General features: G+C 51.3%; 1 protein-coding gene across 4 annotated transcripts in view; it reads right to left on the bottom strand.

Moving 5' to 3' along the window:
• Nucleotides 1–1,647, bottom strand: part of CNTFR (ciliary neurotrophic factor receptor) — a 200,585-nt gene extending 198,938 nt beyond the window's left edge. For 2 of the 4 annotated variants that reach the window (XM_038124677.1, XM_038124678.1), the window contains exon 1: nucleotides 1,380–1,644. Coding sequence is in view for 1 of the 4 variants with exons in the window: in XM_038124675.1 (XP_037980603.1) it covers nucleotides 1,380–1,478 (99 nt within the window). In the remaining 3 variants the exon portion in view is untranslated. Of the gene's footprint in view, nucleotides 1–1,379 lie in introns of all 4 variants that reach the window. The other 2 variants (XM_038124675.1, XM_038124679.1) reach the window with 2 other exon arrangements.
• Between the last annotated feature and the right edge of the window lie 14,279 nt (nucleotides 1,648–15,926).

Below are 15,926 nucleotides of genomic sequence, written 5' to 3'. Positions count from 1 at the left end.
TGCACATTTTGCAGAAAGCAGCCAATGTCAGAGCCTCAGTGCCTGAACACACAGCCAGTGGTACTGGCAGCGGCATGTGCAGGTCCCGTCCCTCACCCAAGTACACAACGTGGTGTGCTGAGAGTGGGCACAGTCAGTGAAATCCACTAAATCCAAGGAGATGTCAGCAAGCTCCTGAGCAAAAAGCAACTCAAGGACCTCCTCAACCATCCCACAAATTAAAACACAAAGAGATGGGGGAAAGAAATTGAAGAGCTTTGCAGGCAATCCCCTTTCTGTAACCTGTGCTCTGAACAGACCCCGCACATGTGTCCATAAGCTTGGGGTGGGGAACGTAAGAGATTAAAGAAGTGCCGATCATTATACCAAAAAAAGTTTAGTGGGTAAAGAAACAACTGCCAGAGGAGCCAGGGAAACTGGAGCATGCAAACCTGGTTCTGTCCTCAGTGAAGACACCACAAATTGGCTCACGAGCTGACTGGAGTCACAACTCGTTTTCAGGATTGCAGTGGGGGAAGTCACCAAGATGTGGAAATGTCAGGGAGTTTTGAGCAGCATAGGGATCGGTGTGTATTATGCAATTCTGGAAAGCAGCCCTTCTACTCACGCTCGGGATGAACTGTCTGCCTAGCCCAGGGAGAGCAGTCCCCCAGAAGCACCATGCAGACACTTTTCTTATAAAATCACGCTTCAGGGAAAAAAAAATTAAAATAAAATAAAATAAAATAAAACCTGCACTGCCACAGCAGAGAAGAAGGTAGGTTGCGCTTTTGGAGAGACGGAGAAGAAGCTTGCTCTCCCGCCCAGGAAATCCACGGGCTCCGGTTTACAAAGAGCCGCCCCGCAGTCCCTGCCGCTCCAGCCCCGTGCACCGCCGCAGGGAGAACTCATCCCTCCCAGCCCTCAACCTGGTGCCGGCCGCGATGCCCTCCCGGCCGGGCAGGACACGGAGGTCCCGCCGGGCAGGGGACGAGGGTCCCACCGCCGCGCCCCGATGCGGACCCGCTGTCCCGGAGGGTGCGGGGACGCTCCGGCCCCTTGCCCCTCATCTCTCCCCGCCGGGAACACGCGCACGGCGGGGCAGGAAAGTAAGCTGCCCAAATTGGTTCCTCACGGGGGGGTGGACGCGCGGCCCACGTCGGGGCGCGGATACACGCGGGCGCTGGAAAGGTGCGCGGCTGCGGGGCGGGAGGCAACGCAAGACCGGGAGCGAATGCGAGGGAAGAAAACGTTCTCCCCCCGCCTTCCTTTCCGCCTCCCTCGGCGGCGGGCCCCGCGGCTCGCCTCCGCTGACCCCCGTGCCCGCATGCCGCCTCCCCCGTCCCGTGGGTGGGGGTACATCCCGTGCCGCCCTCCGGCCCCGGCCGCCCCGTACTCACGGCGCCTTCCTTGCCGCCGCTCCCGGCGCTACCCCATGCAACCACCGGCTGCTTCTGCACCGGCTCGGGGGCTATAAGCTCTTTTAAACTCCAGCACATAACCCATGTGACCGCAGAAGCCACTGGTAAGGAGCGCCGGGGAGCCAGCGATGAGCTCAGCCCGCACCCCCCGGCACAGCGCCGGGGACGCGCTCCCGGCCCCGCCGCGCCGCGCGCACCCGCCCGCAAACACACACGCACACACAGCACACACACAGAGGCTCACAAACACAAACACACCACGCACACCCGCACACGCACCCCCCGCAGCCACACGCTGGTCCACGCCCCTGCGGACACGCCGCCGCCGCCGCCTCCGCCCTCCCCACGGATGCTGAGCCGGAGGGAGGCACCGCACACACGCGCGCCCCACCGACCCCCGTGCAAATGCACACTCGTGGAAGCACCGTGGGGACGGCGCCCCGCACACACACACACACACACACACACAAACACACACACACCTCACCAGCAGCAGTCCCTGCAAGTCCCCCCACCTCCCCAGAGTGGAAGCAGCAGGGTCGTGGTCACCTCAGGCGTGCCCTGTGCATGCACACACACACACACACACACACGGTCCTGCACAATGCACCCTCCACATGCACTGTCCTTTCCCTCCACGACGAGATGCAGACCCAAGAGAAGGAGCCGTGTTTCCATCTCTGTGCGCATCCTCGCACACATCCCACTCGCGAGTGCCACGCTCCCTGGCACCAACACCCTCCTGGAGTGCCCAGCGATGCCCACAGGAAGATGCGCACTGTCATGAAAGCCTCTCACCCCTCTCACACGCACTCGCACAACCAAACACCCTCCACACGTGTGGGCTGTGCTCCTCTCGCTGCAGCCACCCCTGCACCCACCTGCCCCACTCCAACAAAACCTGCTGGTGGGCGCTGAACAAGGCCACCCTGCCCATCCACCACAACCCCAGGCTGTGGGGTCCCCTGTAGCGTGTAGGAACTCTGCATTTCCCATCACTGTTGAGGACAGAGAGCTGTCACACGTGCGGGTGGGGGCTGCAGGGCAAAAAGGACAGATGTCCCCCTGTGCTGTGCTCAGCTCCTCCTGATGAGGGGGAAGCCCCAAGGGCGTCGATGCAGCTGGTCCAGGTTGCCCACTCCAGCCATGGCACAACAGGATTGGGAGTGCCAGGCTGAAATGTGCCAAGCAGGGATGGGAGCCGGGTGTGAGGATTTGGTGTGCAAAAGGCTGGGACAGGCAGGCCTGGCCGGGCAGGTGCAGGCGTGTGCTGCTGGGGCACGCCAGCAACACGTGTGAGAAGGCAGAGCTGGCAGGCAGAGGGCTCCGCTGAGAGCTGAGTTATGGAAAATGACTCTTTCCAAGGAATTGCTAAAATTAAAGCAGCAGTGAGGCCAAGCAAGCAGGAGCCAATGGGGAGGGTGAGCAAGGACAGCCAAGCGGCCTCAGGGCAAGGAAGGGCAGGGTGGGCAGGAGGCCGAGGGGAAGGCACCCTTGCAGGGCATCCACCCCTGCCTCCTGCCAACTGCCCAGGCAATGGCAAACACCTCGTAGGTAGGATTTGGGGACAGGCTGACTGGCACCCTGGTGACACTGGCTGGGGGATGCCACGGAGCAGGAGGCCTGGGGGAAATAGCCTTTCCCAGCCACATCCCCCACTTGGCTGCCAGTGTGCAGAAAAATACCTCTGTTTTCCCAGCCTGGAAAAGACAAATGCCCATGAAGAAACAGCCTGCTCCCTGCCAGGGGCTGGCTGCCAGCAAGGGACAGGGAGCAGTGCCCACCGGGGATTTTGGGGAGCCCTGCAGAGCCCTGAATCTCATTATGCACATCCTCTGCCCTTATCTCCAGCCTAGTGACTGTGGCAGAGGTGCTGCTCCCTGGACATCAGCATTCAGGTCGGCAGTAAGGGCTGTTCCAGCTTCCAGATATCTGAGCGTTCCCAGCTCAAATCCCCGTGACTCAGGAAACAACACATGCGAGAAAACTCTGCAGAGAGACTTGGGAGAAATACTCCCATTGGCAGGTTCCCACTTTTCCTGGCATCCCAGGACTCCTCCTGGTCTGAAGAAAACAACAGTAGTAAGAAAACAACGGAGCTTTCTTCCTGATCTTCCTGTTAAAGAAAAACCCAAAAACCTAATCTTTGGGCAAGCCTATAAAAGTAGTTCTCTTTTGTTTTAACTAGGTAAGTGTTGATCAAATCAAAGCTACCACCTCTCTTTGCAGTTGTGGAGACAATGTCACACAGGCAGAGGAAGAGGGCTGGGTGGGAGCCAGGCTTTTTCTAGTTTTTCACGGATGCTGCTAAAAGACACTATTAATTGGATGGAAATAATGATGTTTTGTCTCAGATGAAAGTGCACAATAAATTCTTATTGTTAGTAGTTTTATCCATGAGGAATATCCAGCATGTTTGGACTCTGGGGGAATCTGTGATAGCAGGTCCCAGGGAAAAAAAAAAAAAAAAAAAAAAAGAGAGAGAGACAGGGGAAAAAAGAAAACCAACAGGAGGGAAAACTAAAAGTCAAAAGCAGACATCTCCAAGGCTTTTCAACAGGGTGCAGCAGAGCTGGGGAGTGACCCTGCTGCCCAGAAAGTCAAGATTGGACTGAAGTGGTCACAAAATGGAAGAAAAGGAAAAAAAATGCCAACTCCTCATTCTCCCCCTCCACCCCTCCCTGCTGTCAGCCAGGATCAGAGCTGAAAAAGAAGGAGTCAAAGCTCTGTGAGAAGCAGCAGCTCTCTGATGCCATTGGGAAGTGTGTCAGGAGAGCAGGTGGTTTTGTGGGGACAGGAATGGAAAGATACCGGAGCTTTAATAGGTCCAGGAAGGGAGCTGAACCTGGGGAAATGATTCTCCATTAGCTTATGAGCCAGCATCGGTCCATCACCCTGGGCTGCTTTCCCCATCCATAGCACCCCAGAGGGAGCCACTCAGAGAAAGCAAGGGGCTCATCACAAGCCTGCTCACTGATATCCAGCCAGGACACTTGTCACTAAAAATGCCACTCTACCGCATTGCACGCCACCGCCAGCCTCCAGCAGCAGGGGTACCCCAAGCAGGAGAGCAGATGCTTCACAGCTGCATGGCAAGAAACACAGGACAGCTGAGCCATGGTCAGATCCTGAACTGGCCAGGGTGAGGCTGGTCCTGGCCAGTTGTAAATCTCTTGGACACCTGAGGCCAAAGCTCAGGGGACAGCATTGGCCTGGTTTAGCCCAAAGCTGCGCATATACGAGGTGAGAGTCTGAGCCAGTGTCTTTCCAAACCATTTATTTGATGCTCTGTGGCAAACATCTGACTAAATTACTCACAGATTATTCAAACATCGGGAGAGCTGATTAAATGATTACTGGTGAATCATTTGTTCAAAGGAAAATGCCCAAATTCCTACACTGAACTACTGGCAGGCAACAGCAGATGAGTTTCAGCCCTGCAAAATCCCTGAGCTCACATCAGCCCCTGAGTCTGCACTCCTTGCTCACAGCTTCCCCAAAATATCCGCCCTCTGCCCGACCCCTTGCCACTGGCAGGAGCAAGGTGAATAGGAGACGTGGGGAACCATTCCTTGAATTCCTGCTGGACTTCAGGCGAACAACAACACAGCAGGCTGAGCTAGGAGCCTTGTCTCTTGCCTTTGCACAAAAGAGATTCTCTGGAGGGGGAAAAACCCCACAACAATGGTGAGGAAACGTACAAGAAAACTGCAAAGAAAGCAGCTGACCTTGCATGCCGCAGGCCAGAAAAAAGTACAAATGTTCTTGCAAAGAAGCAGGAAAAGATGGAAGCTATGGAGCCGACAAGCTTTTTACCAGCCCAATTTAAACATCTTCTCAGCAAATGCTCCCCACGAGGAACAAGAGGGGAAAGCAAGATCATGAAAAGATTGCAGGCAAAGGAATTCTGCTGGTACTCCTGGACTGATTAAAATTCCTCAGGACTCATAGCAGGAGAGAATATTTTATGTAAAACTTCACCTTGTCTTTATTACATTTGCCAAAACTTCTTCCTGTGTAGATAGTGGGAGGTGCATGTGACAGACAAAGATGGAGATAATAAGCACAAGACCTGGCTGTGGCTTTCCAGATCATTACCCATTTGCCTGGGGAGAGTCCTGGTGATGGTGGTGAGCATCTGCATGCATACAACAATGTGTGGGTAAGGAGAGGCTGTGGGGACCTCCAGAGCTTGGACAGAGTGTGATGCAGCCATGTGTGCACACAAAGATTTGTGCAGGAGAAAATCCTGTCCTTGGATGTAGCCCTACTCATGGGCATCAAGTGGCACAGAGATGAGTGATGAGCACGATTTGGGATGCAGAATGATACAGAGAGAACCAGGTCTTGCCAGTCAGCTGAAAGAAGTGAGTGAAATTTCCATGCGCAACAAGGACGTCAAGTTTGGTGCATGCTGTTACCAAACCCACTCCTGGAAAAACAGAGATTGGGATATGGAGAGACCCCTCACTACTGCTGCTGCTGCCACTGCCCGGTAAGATATCGATGACAAAGTATCACCTGACACCTGTTATAAATAACGCCTGTCCCATCACCCACTCACCACATGACCCCTGGCTGCCAGCTCCTCACTCGCAAGGGGCTCAGCGTGGAATGAAAGCCATATTTATAATACATTTTTGCACATGTCTTTCTGAGTGAGGAACAAGAGGATAGGGGTCTGGAAAAGGTTTCCTCTAGCACTTTCTTTCCTGTGGTGCCAGAAGAGCAACCCCATGAAATCTCAGGCAAGAACTGAGACATTAAAGCGATCATGTTTTGCACCACTTTGCACTGAATTACAGGATTAGTGTTGCAATGCTCCTGGAATGGGGAAATCAGCACCATAATCCTGTGTGTTTGCCAGGTCGGTTGTTTTTTCCCCATGGATCAGGACATCTTACAGGGGCTCACTACTGCCAGTGTCGGGGGCCCTGGAGGTGTCCAGAGGGAATGTGGATGGCATCAGGCATACCCAGGTCAGTGCTGCTCTCTGGAGCCTTCTGCCTCCAGCCCCTTCTGTAGCAGAACTGCACCCAAACTGCCCCAGGCTCTGCATGGCAGAAACGCTCTCACAGCCCAGGAGAAAGCAAGGATGTCCTGATGGCTGTGGCTTTTGCCTGGATTGAGAGCCCCTGCCACATAACCCCACCACTCGCCAGCCACGTGTGAGCCCTTCCCGAGCCGTGGCCGGTGCCAGCAGGACTGGTTCATCCCCACGATCCGACTGTGGATTAGCACCTCGAGGCAAGCCAGCATCTGCTGCAGCATGGTTCCTTGCTCTGGTTGCGGGACTGGCTTCTATCACAAATCATCTTCTTCACATAAGAAAGCAGAAGCCAGGGATTAGAGCGGTTTGATGTTTTTAGCATGAAAAGGTTGGGTTTGAAAGAAAAAAGTGAAAGAGCTGCTTTTTGAATGTCTTTTGGTGAGGAATTTTAAAACCCCCGCCCCCATGACTTTCAAAAGGGTTGGGGGTTTTTGGTGGGGCTTTTTTTGATTGGATTTATTTTTGGTTTTTGGGGGGGTTTTTGATGGGGAAAGATTAATTTTGTTTCACTTTTTCTCTTTATTGCCTTTAGCTGAAAAGCACGATTTCCCCAGAAACCCACATTTGGGATAAATACAATATCGCAGTTAAAAAAATTCTGGGAAATGTCAGGAGAAATCAAAGGTGACTCAGTTTCAAACCCTGCAAGTCAGAAACACCTGGGAAACATCAGTGCCGGGTGTGTGGAGCAGGGGATGAAGAGAAGAGAGAGCTCCCATCTCTAACAGCAGATCCCATGAGCTGCCTTTGGAGGAGACAGCTGCAGTGGGAAGTCACCACCCCAAATACGATGCCTGTGAAGAGATGCCACTACCACCACCACCATTCCTGTGCCCTCCACTTTTTGGCTCTCAGTGAATATGAACCTTTCAAAGATGCATTTTTTTTTATAAGGATTTGCTGGTTTCTCTTCCTTAACCTTGAGGATAAATTCCTACAAGTCCAGAATCTCAACCAAGCAAGTGAAACCCTCTTGGGCTAAGCCCCATCCTCACCCCACAGCTCCTTGGTGCCTCTGTGTGGGGTAGACCTATACCATGAGATGGATGGCTCCTGTGGCACTGACAAAGTCAGAATGGACACTGCTGTGCACCATACAGTCCTTTCATAAAAATAGAAAAATACCCCCTCTTCTTCCCGCTCCTGCACCCTCTGCCATCTTCCTTTTTGTCTCTTCTCCATTAGCTCTATTCCAGCCATCCCTTCCTTCACCTTCACCACTGCCAAGCCCAAAAGGGGGCAATTGTCTACTTTTTTCTCACAGACCTGTCACAATCACAGGGTGTCCAGCCCACCTGCCTGTTTACCCCATGTTGAAACGTTCCACTTGTGACCCTTCAACATTGATCTTCTTTCAGATTTATTTGGCTCCTTCTTTAAACTGAGCAAACCATTTCTCTGTAAAAACACCAGAATAGGGCATTATGTCAAAATGTATAATTGCTTTTTTTCATCTCCTCAGAGCAGGTAGGGCACCTACGTGTTCCTGTTCTCAAAACTTCAGATTTGAGAATTTCCAACTAAAAAATATCTCCCCTCATCCCATCCACCCCTTCCTTTCCCCCTCACCCCTGCAAAAAGGGACAAACCAACCAAACAAAGGGGGGGGGGAAAACCACCAAAAACCCTATACCCAACTGTCAGTAAAAAGCAAAACAAAACAAACCTTAGACAGCCTCAGTGTGGAACCTTTTATCTAAGCCCAAACAGATGTGTTTTCACAAGGGAATTGGGGGTCCTCTTACTGAGTTTTTGCATTATATCCCATTTTGGGAACACCTTGCTGCCTGGGACAATGCACCACTGCAGAGCACAAACACCCATCCTGGGAGTATCCAACAACTGTTTGCCAAGAAGACCTAACAGTCCAAATATTCTCCCTGAAACGCAAAACTATCCTGACCAAAACTGCTCAGCTGTGACTTCCTGAAAGGTGTTGAAAAATCTGGCAGGGTGAGGAAAAGCCCATGAAATTTCCTTAGGAAATTGGGCCAGCATTGCAAAAGGCTGCCGAAATTTCTCAGTCTCGTCCAGGTGGAGATTCAAGCTCTCATGAGAAACAAGAAAATCTGCATCTCCCTTGATACCGTGATGTGAAACAGCGAGTTAGCAAAACTTCAGGTGCTGTAAATTCTGATTTTCTGACAGCCACTTTAGCAAAGCTTCCCACCTAGAGACAGAGAAATTAATTATGCTTGCACAGCTTCTTTGTTTGAACTGAAAAAAAAAGCTCCCAGGGAAGTTTTGGGTGATTATGGATCCAGAGGAGGCTGCAGTTGAAATATTCATGCTCCGGAGGGTTCCAGGCAGAGTCTGAGACTGCAAACCCCATGTTTGGAAAGGGGTGTCTTCATCTCCTAAGGACAGGGCACAGACTTTTTCTGCCTCCATCCCTCTTTGCCTGGATGCTGACGGGGATGTGGCAGCTACTCCCAACCATCCCTTGTTCACCCGCCGCCTCCTTCCTTAGCGGCGGGTTTTGCGCGGTGTGAAGGAAATACTGCAAAGCGACGAGGAGGCAGCGATCACAGGGGACAAGAAGAATATTTTTCCAGCGGGGTCTCGGGGGAAGGGTAGGAAAGACCGAATAAAAGGACTGTCTCGGCTTCGGCGGCTGCTGGCGGCGGGATGATTCTCCGTGCCTGCAGTGCCATCTCCCGGCAGGGCCCGCTCGGGGACCGCGGGAGGATGCTCGGCGCTTTCGGAGCGGCCGCGGGGGCTCTCCAGGGTGGGCACACGTTTCGGCAGGGCAGCACTCAGCCTTGGATGCTTCCCCCAGCCTGCCCGGGGCTGGGCTGAGCGCCGAGGGGCTGAGCTTGCAGGGGAAAGAGGTAACACAGTGGTCTCATATTTTGCCCTGTTTTAAAAGAAGTGATACCTCGTGTGGGGGGTGTGTGTAACTGAGATGGGTGTTCTCTGATAAACAGGATGACACCCTTGCTAAACCTGATGTCTGGACAGAAGGGGAAGAGTGGTGCTGGACATTACAGCATGGTTATAAATGAAAACATCACTGAGAAGCTCTCACAGTGTCCCTGTGCTGTCCCTACATCCTTCCTCTGGCTTTTGCCTGTTCCTGTAGAACTGTGGGGAAGCAAGGGCCCATCCCTCCATGTCATCAAATTATCAAGCAGTGGGTCCTGGGCCCCTCAGGCACCTCTGGCAAAGGAGCACAAGAAGTGCTGAGAAGGCCTAGTTTCTATGCCTTCAGGTGGCTCTGTGGGATGGTTTGAGCAGCAGTTTTGCTTCTGGGAGGGTGTACTTGGATTTGGGAGTGTGAGGCTCACATCTGAGGTCTGCAGTGGCTAGTGAAGCAGGGCAGGACAGAAGAGGGAGGTGGCAGACATCCTAAGCAGCTGGTGAGGTGGATGCTCCCCCAGGCATGTGCAGCCCATCAGATATGGCCAGCAGAGGCTAGAGAACAGATGAGTGAACAGAGCAACAACCAAATTACCCCAGGGGCTGGGACAGCCCAGATCTCAGTGTGCTGGATCCCATCAGTTCCCATCAGTGGTCCCACTCTGGTCTGGCTGTGCCCAGGTCAGCAGTGCCCTCTATTTGCCTCTCATGGGCTGGATTCTTCCCACAGGCTCCTCTGAGCTTGCCAGGGAGCAAACCCCTTTTTGGGACTTCACCCTTTTCTGCGTCTCAGCACCTCCCAAGCATCTGGATTGTCAGGGCCAGAGGAAAATGTTTCCCTCCAGCAGCCATTTCAAGCCCATGCTAGGAAAGTAATGCTGTAATGCTGGTGCATGGGGTGTAACAGCTCCTACCACATCACTCTCTGCTGTAACCAGTGATAAATAACTGCACTGACCCCGCTGTAGATCACAACTGTACTTAGAGACCTCTCTGTGGAGGTCAGGGTTCTGGATGAGGCGTGCTGGGTACTAATGACTGTCCCCACTGTGCTAATTGAAGTGGGGATGGAAACAAAAGCACACCATCTCTTATTTTCAGACAATGGGCTCAGAGGAAAGTGGTGACATTTTGTCAAGCAGTGCTTTTAGATTCCTTCCCCTCCTCTTCTAGCTCAGTGTTTTGGCTTTTCCTCCTGGTATGTCCTTCATGCTCTGCAAACCCTGTGTCCAGAAGTGGGCACAGAAGCAGGTCCTCCCTATCTCTGGGGTAGGCATGAGACATCCTTTTATTCAAAGAATTGGTAAATCAGCTTAATCTGCACTTATGGACTACTGAAGAGTGTGAGATGCTCGCCATTCTCTTGATCTCTCTATCAATACGGATTGCTTTTCCAAAAAGAGGTACAAAAATCCTGTGCTTGATGCAGGAGTGCTCAGGCTGGCAGGAGGGATCAGGTTCACACCAAGGAAGAAGTCAGACCAAAGGATCAAAATGGTCCTCACTGTCCTTAAAGTTTATGAATGCAGTTCAAAGAGTTGGGAGCTCTACTTCAGTCAGTTGGTTTAAGCAAAAAAAAAAAAAGAAAAAAAAAAAAGAAACAAAACAAACCCAAAAAACCAACAAAACAACAAAACCTTTTGAATTTTGATTGCTTTCCCATTCAACTAAATTCCAATTCAATTTCTTCTGGACAAGTTTATAATCTTGCTTCTGCCAGCCAGGCGCTTTAATCTCTACCATTGTCTTCCGTTGCCAGGAGCAGGCAGGAGTTGTGGGGAGAGGGGCTGTCTGGCACCACGCTCACAGCCATGGTCAATACATTGTATCTCAAGCATCCTTAAAACTAAAAGCAGGGAAGGAACTGCCAGGGATAGATTAGTGTTGGCTGCTGACAAAGAATCAGCCAGGCAAGGAAAAAGAACTGGGAAAAGGAGCAAGATGAGATGTGAATGCACTCAGCTGCAGGGGAACAATATTTCTTGTACCAGCAATGAATACAGTAACAGGGAAAGACTTGTAAGCATCTTGATTTTTTAAAGTATGCTCCTGCTGCCACTGTAACTGCATGTACTCACAGATAAAGGGTGTTTAGGAGGAATGTGAGAAGCAGGAGCACAGCTCCCCACGTAATTTCGTTTCTTCCATGGAGAACTGCAGCATGGAAGCAACGGGCACAAGCTGCACCATGATCTTGCAAGGGATGTTGCGTGCACCAAAATCTTGGCCTTCACTTAGGGAGCATTGTGAGTGAATGAATGAATGAATGAATGAATGAATGAATGAATGAATGAAGAGCCTGTAATGGTTTCCTCATGGACCAGAGCTTTCTCTTCATGCAAAGGCTGCTGAGGGCATCTTCCAGCCTTGGGCTTGCAGAGCAGAGGTGAGGCAGGGAATGTGGATGGAAACAGACAGCAAAATTATTGGATGGGATTTGGAGGCAGCTGCACCTGTGTCGAGCTGTTAGAAATTAGAGTTAATTAGAAGAGGAGGAGTTGGCACTTTCAGGAAAACTTCGGTGCCTGGAGTCTTGGACATGTTGACGCTCTATGGAGGAGTCCTGAGGGACCTTTCAGCAGCACAGGTCTTGTGTTCTGTACCTTGTCTCTGTCATAGATACTCAGGGCTATTCTGTGTCTACACCTGGGGAGGTCCTGATTTCACAGCAACCCCCACAAGCCCTTCTGCAGCATCACCAAGACACCTTGGATGCAGGACTGGGACCACACTTCCCGTGACATGGATGAGGCAGTTCTCCATGCCAGGCAAAGCGCAGGTCAGGCAGAGGATGTGGGAAGTGATATATTAAATCCCTACGTGTTGTCTGTCCACCACCCAGACAGCATGGGTGGGGAGAGCACAGATGCCACGAGCATTAAAGGTTTCTGTGCTGGGAAAGCCTTTCTCTGCTCCAGCTCCTCTCAGCAAGAAACAACTCTCGATAAAACTCTTTCAGCAGCGTTGATGGCAGACTGAAGTGAAGCAGCAAACACAACCCCAGCAGGAGACCATTTAGGTTATTATTTTAATTAATCGCACATGTAGTTAAACTGAAAGAAAAATAGAGACGTGACACCCAATTATTCAAATCAGTTTCTGCCAGTCACACACTGCTGCTGCTACCAAGTCCCAGCACAAAACTCTGCCCTCTGCCATCTCCAGAAATGCCAGATATTTGCATCTCAAGGTTGGTAAGCTATTGTCATGCAAGTTTCCTTGCTGTGCAAAAGGGATGAGGAATTGTAAATCTACCAGCGTGTTCAAACAGAGAATTGCATTTCCTAGAGACAGTGAACCATTCCCTCCCGTGGCACTTTTCCCCTAAAATGTCTCGTTCTTCACCATGCACCACAGACTGCTCCAGACAAGTTATCAAGGAAGACACTGGAAGGTGCAGCTCCATAGCCAGGAGAAGGACCCAGAGAGAAAACCAGGCACTGGGCTCCTGGAGGGAAACACCCTCAAAAGCACTGTCCATCTCCAAGGAGATGCTTACACAGTTCCAATCACTTGGAACAAGTTCAGGAAGTTAAAGCAGAGTGCTTCAGGCTGGGAAAACTTTCATTTTTCTTCTGTAGTGACCAAAAGTATGAAAATGAGGCTGTCAGGCTTTTCAAGACTGGGGCTTTTGAATATGATTCCCCCTTGGGAGCAAGCATTGCTGGTATTTGCAGCTGCCAGTTCCTGTTCTCCCACCATGAGGGCAGACATGCCTGTTTCTGTCTGCAATGCCAGGCACAAATCCCTCTTCAGCCCCCAGAAGCAGCCCTGAGGCTGTGATCCCCAGACGGGCTCTCAGCATGCAGGAATAGGGTGGTTTCCTGATTCCCTGGCACACACTTCCCCCAAAGCAAAGGCTCGGTGAGATCCCTCATGATGCCTCTGCTGGAAAAATATCAGAGATTTCAGTAGAAAGGAAAACTCCCATCTCTGGTCACCTCTCACAGGTCCATGAAGCCCAGCCAGGCTATCCATGGGGGTGCTCATCCCAGCCCAGCTCAGCTCTGCAGCTTCTCCAGGCTCCCTGTGCCATAACACCTGGTACCCAGCGGGGATGAGAGCTGCATCAGCAGAACCAGGCAGACCCAGTCCCCAGGGCACCTGTAGCCTCAACAGGGAAGGTGAGTGGGTAATTTAAATGATTATATTCTCTGTTGGAAGAATCAAACTGGGGCAACCTGGTGGTGATCCACCTGCGCTTCTGCACCATTGGCTCAGCTGGGCAGGGGCCAGGCTCTGCCCTGTGTTCGTGTATCAGCTGCATCTTCACTCCCCCAGTCTAGCTGATTAACAAGTCCAATTAAACTTTGAGCCACGCTTCCCCATCTGCATTTCCCTTTGAAGTTTGCTCTTTCTGTTTGAGACCTGGTAAAGGCTTGATGTGTCCCAAGAAAAGCTGGGTTTCTTTTCCAATGATGTCAGTTAGTTTGATAGCTGTAAAATTTCCTTAGAATTCTGCTCCTGCCTAGACACCTGAATTGTCACACCACCCTATTCATAGGTGTGCAGGTAATTTTCCTGTTGCCTTAATTTGAAATTGTCCCTGCCCATGGTAGGGTGGTTGGAACTAAATGATCTTTAAGGTCCTTTCCATCCCAAACCACTCTGGGAGTCTATCCACAGTTATTTCCTCTGATTCCACCCACTGTCTCACCCCACGGTTTCACTGTAAGCCCTTCAGAGCAGATGCACTACCTGGGCTGTGCTGTGCAGAGATGGGAGAACAATTTTAACAACTCCTGCTTTGGAAGCAGCTGGAGTTAATTAACATCATCCACCTTCTCCAGCAAGGCCAGCTGCAGCAGTGCACACTAAGGATCTCCCAGCCTTTCGAGGCACCTTCTTGGCTTCCAGGTCTGCCCGGGCACATTGGGAGGGAGAGCTGATGGGGGCACAGCTCCTGTCTCCACACTGTGACACCAGCCTGTGGGCTGAGCAGCCTCTTGCCCAGCACAGTTTGCCCCAGCAAGAAGGAGGCTGTTGCAGTGCAGGGGCTGCAGGGCTGGGGGTGATTGCTGCTCCAGGGGGGCCCTGCCAGCTGCTAACAGGTAACACATCATCAAAGCATCACTTCGCAGCAAGCAGCTTCCGGGAGAGGCTTTGATCACAGACAGTTTGTTCTCAAGCCCCACGCTCCTCCTTTGCTGTCACAGAGACATTTTTAAAGATAGCGAGGTTTTGTTTTCCAATCAGTGCCATCCTGGAGTGGTTACAACACCTCTTTTTCTCACAGAGCGGTGACTCAGGTCCTGCCCCACCCAAGTCCAGATTTGTAGGGTCATTTTCTCCTGTGCTGCATTCTATCTGTCAAGCTGGTGACTTCTTTAGGGAGAAAAACAGGCTAAGGATAGAATGTCCCCTGCAGCCTTCACTGGAGTGCTCATCATTAAAAAATGTATCTCCCCAAACTATCCCATAGCTACAGACACGGGTAACACTGCTTTCCTCAGTGCTTTATTGAATTGAAAAGACATTAGAAACTCTTGTAGCCCTCACATACCGTCTGTGTCACCAGCGGGGTGTTGAACGGGAGGGAAAGTATTTTGGAGGCTGCAGGGCTTCTTGCTGCACCGAGGCAACTCTTGAAGTCTGCAGCTGCCCCACAGCAGCCAAGCTTTGGCTCCATGCTGCAGCCGGCACAACAAGTACCTTCCCCGAGGAATCATGACCCCCCCGGACTCACCAGGCTGTAGGGACAAGCACAGTGCCAGCCTGGGATGCTCAGCTTTGTGTACCTCCTGAGCCTGAGGCAGGTCTGCAGCAGTTGGTGTGCAATGTGAATCCAAAGTCAGTCCTGTCTTCAAAAGATGTTTTTTTCCTTCTTAGAGTGCTGGGGGTAGTGCTCAGGTGTGGACACTTCGGAAGTCACTCCATATCTGCTTTCTTTTCAGCTTGTGATTTTTTCCAGGGCAAAACAGCCCTTCCTTGTCTCCTGTTGAGGTTTCACCAGGAATATTTCCAGACCCCTGGGCATCACTATGGGGCAGCCCATTGCTGAGGTAAGACTGGGCAGTGAGCTCCAGCCCAGGCTTACCTGCCTTCCTCATTTTCCTCAGCATCCAGAATACACTTTAGTACATGTATTGAAGCAGCATTTCTGCTTGTGAGGGCCTGGAAAAGTCTGATTTCATAATTCCTTAAATGAACAACAGCACAAAAAGAAAAGGAAAAAAATAACCAACAAACAAGCCAACAAACAAAACCCAACTGTAACTGCAGACTTAATACAGGGAAAAAAAAAATAAAGAGAAGCTCTCCTAGGTCTGGCCAATTTTTTCCTGCCTTTTCCAGAAAATAGGTGACCGGTATCTAGGAGCCCAGCAAACCTGGTAAAATTCCAGCCCCTGCCTCAAGGAAGCTCTTCCAAAATCTGAGCAGGAAGCAGTGGAAGGAGCCCATTCCTCACAGAGGAGATGGTCCTGATGGAAAGATGGCCTCGAGGAAGGGCAGGCTTGTCTTGGGACTATGCCTGCGGATGGCTCGGATTTGTTTGCAACAGGCAAATTTTCCAAAACAAAAGAAGAAGCTGTTTCAATAGAATCCAAACATTTTGCCAGAAAGGTATAATTTTGGTAACATATTTAGGGGAAACCATTCCACTTAATGTTTTGGAT

This window comes from Motacilla alba, chromosome Z (assembly GCF_015832195.1).
Source record: "Motacilla alba alba isolate MOTALB_02 chromosome Z, Motacilla_alba_V1.0_pri, whole genome shotgun sequence".
Lineage (NCBI taxonomy): Eukaryota > Metazoa > Chordata > Aves > Passeriformes > Motacillidae > Motacilla > Motacilla alba.
Note: the sequence above shows the minus strand (reverse complement) of the source record. Positions and strands in the feature narration are given on the sequence as shown.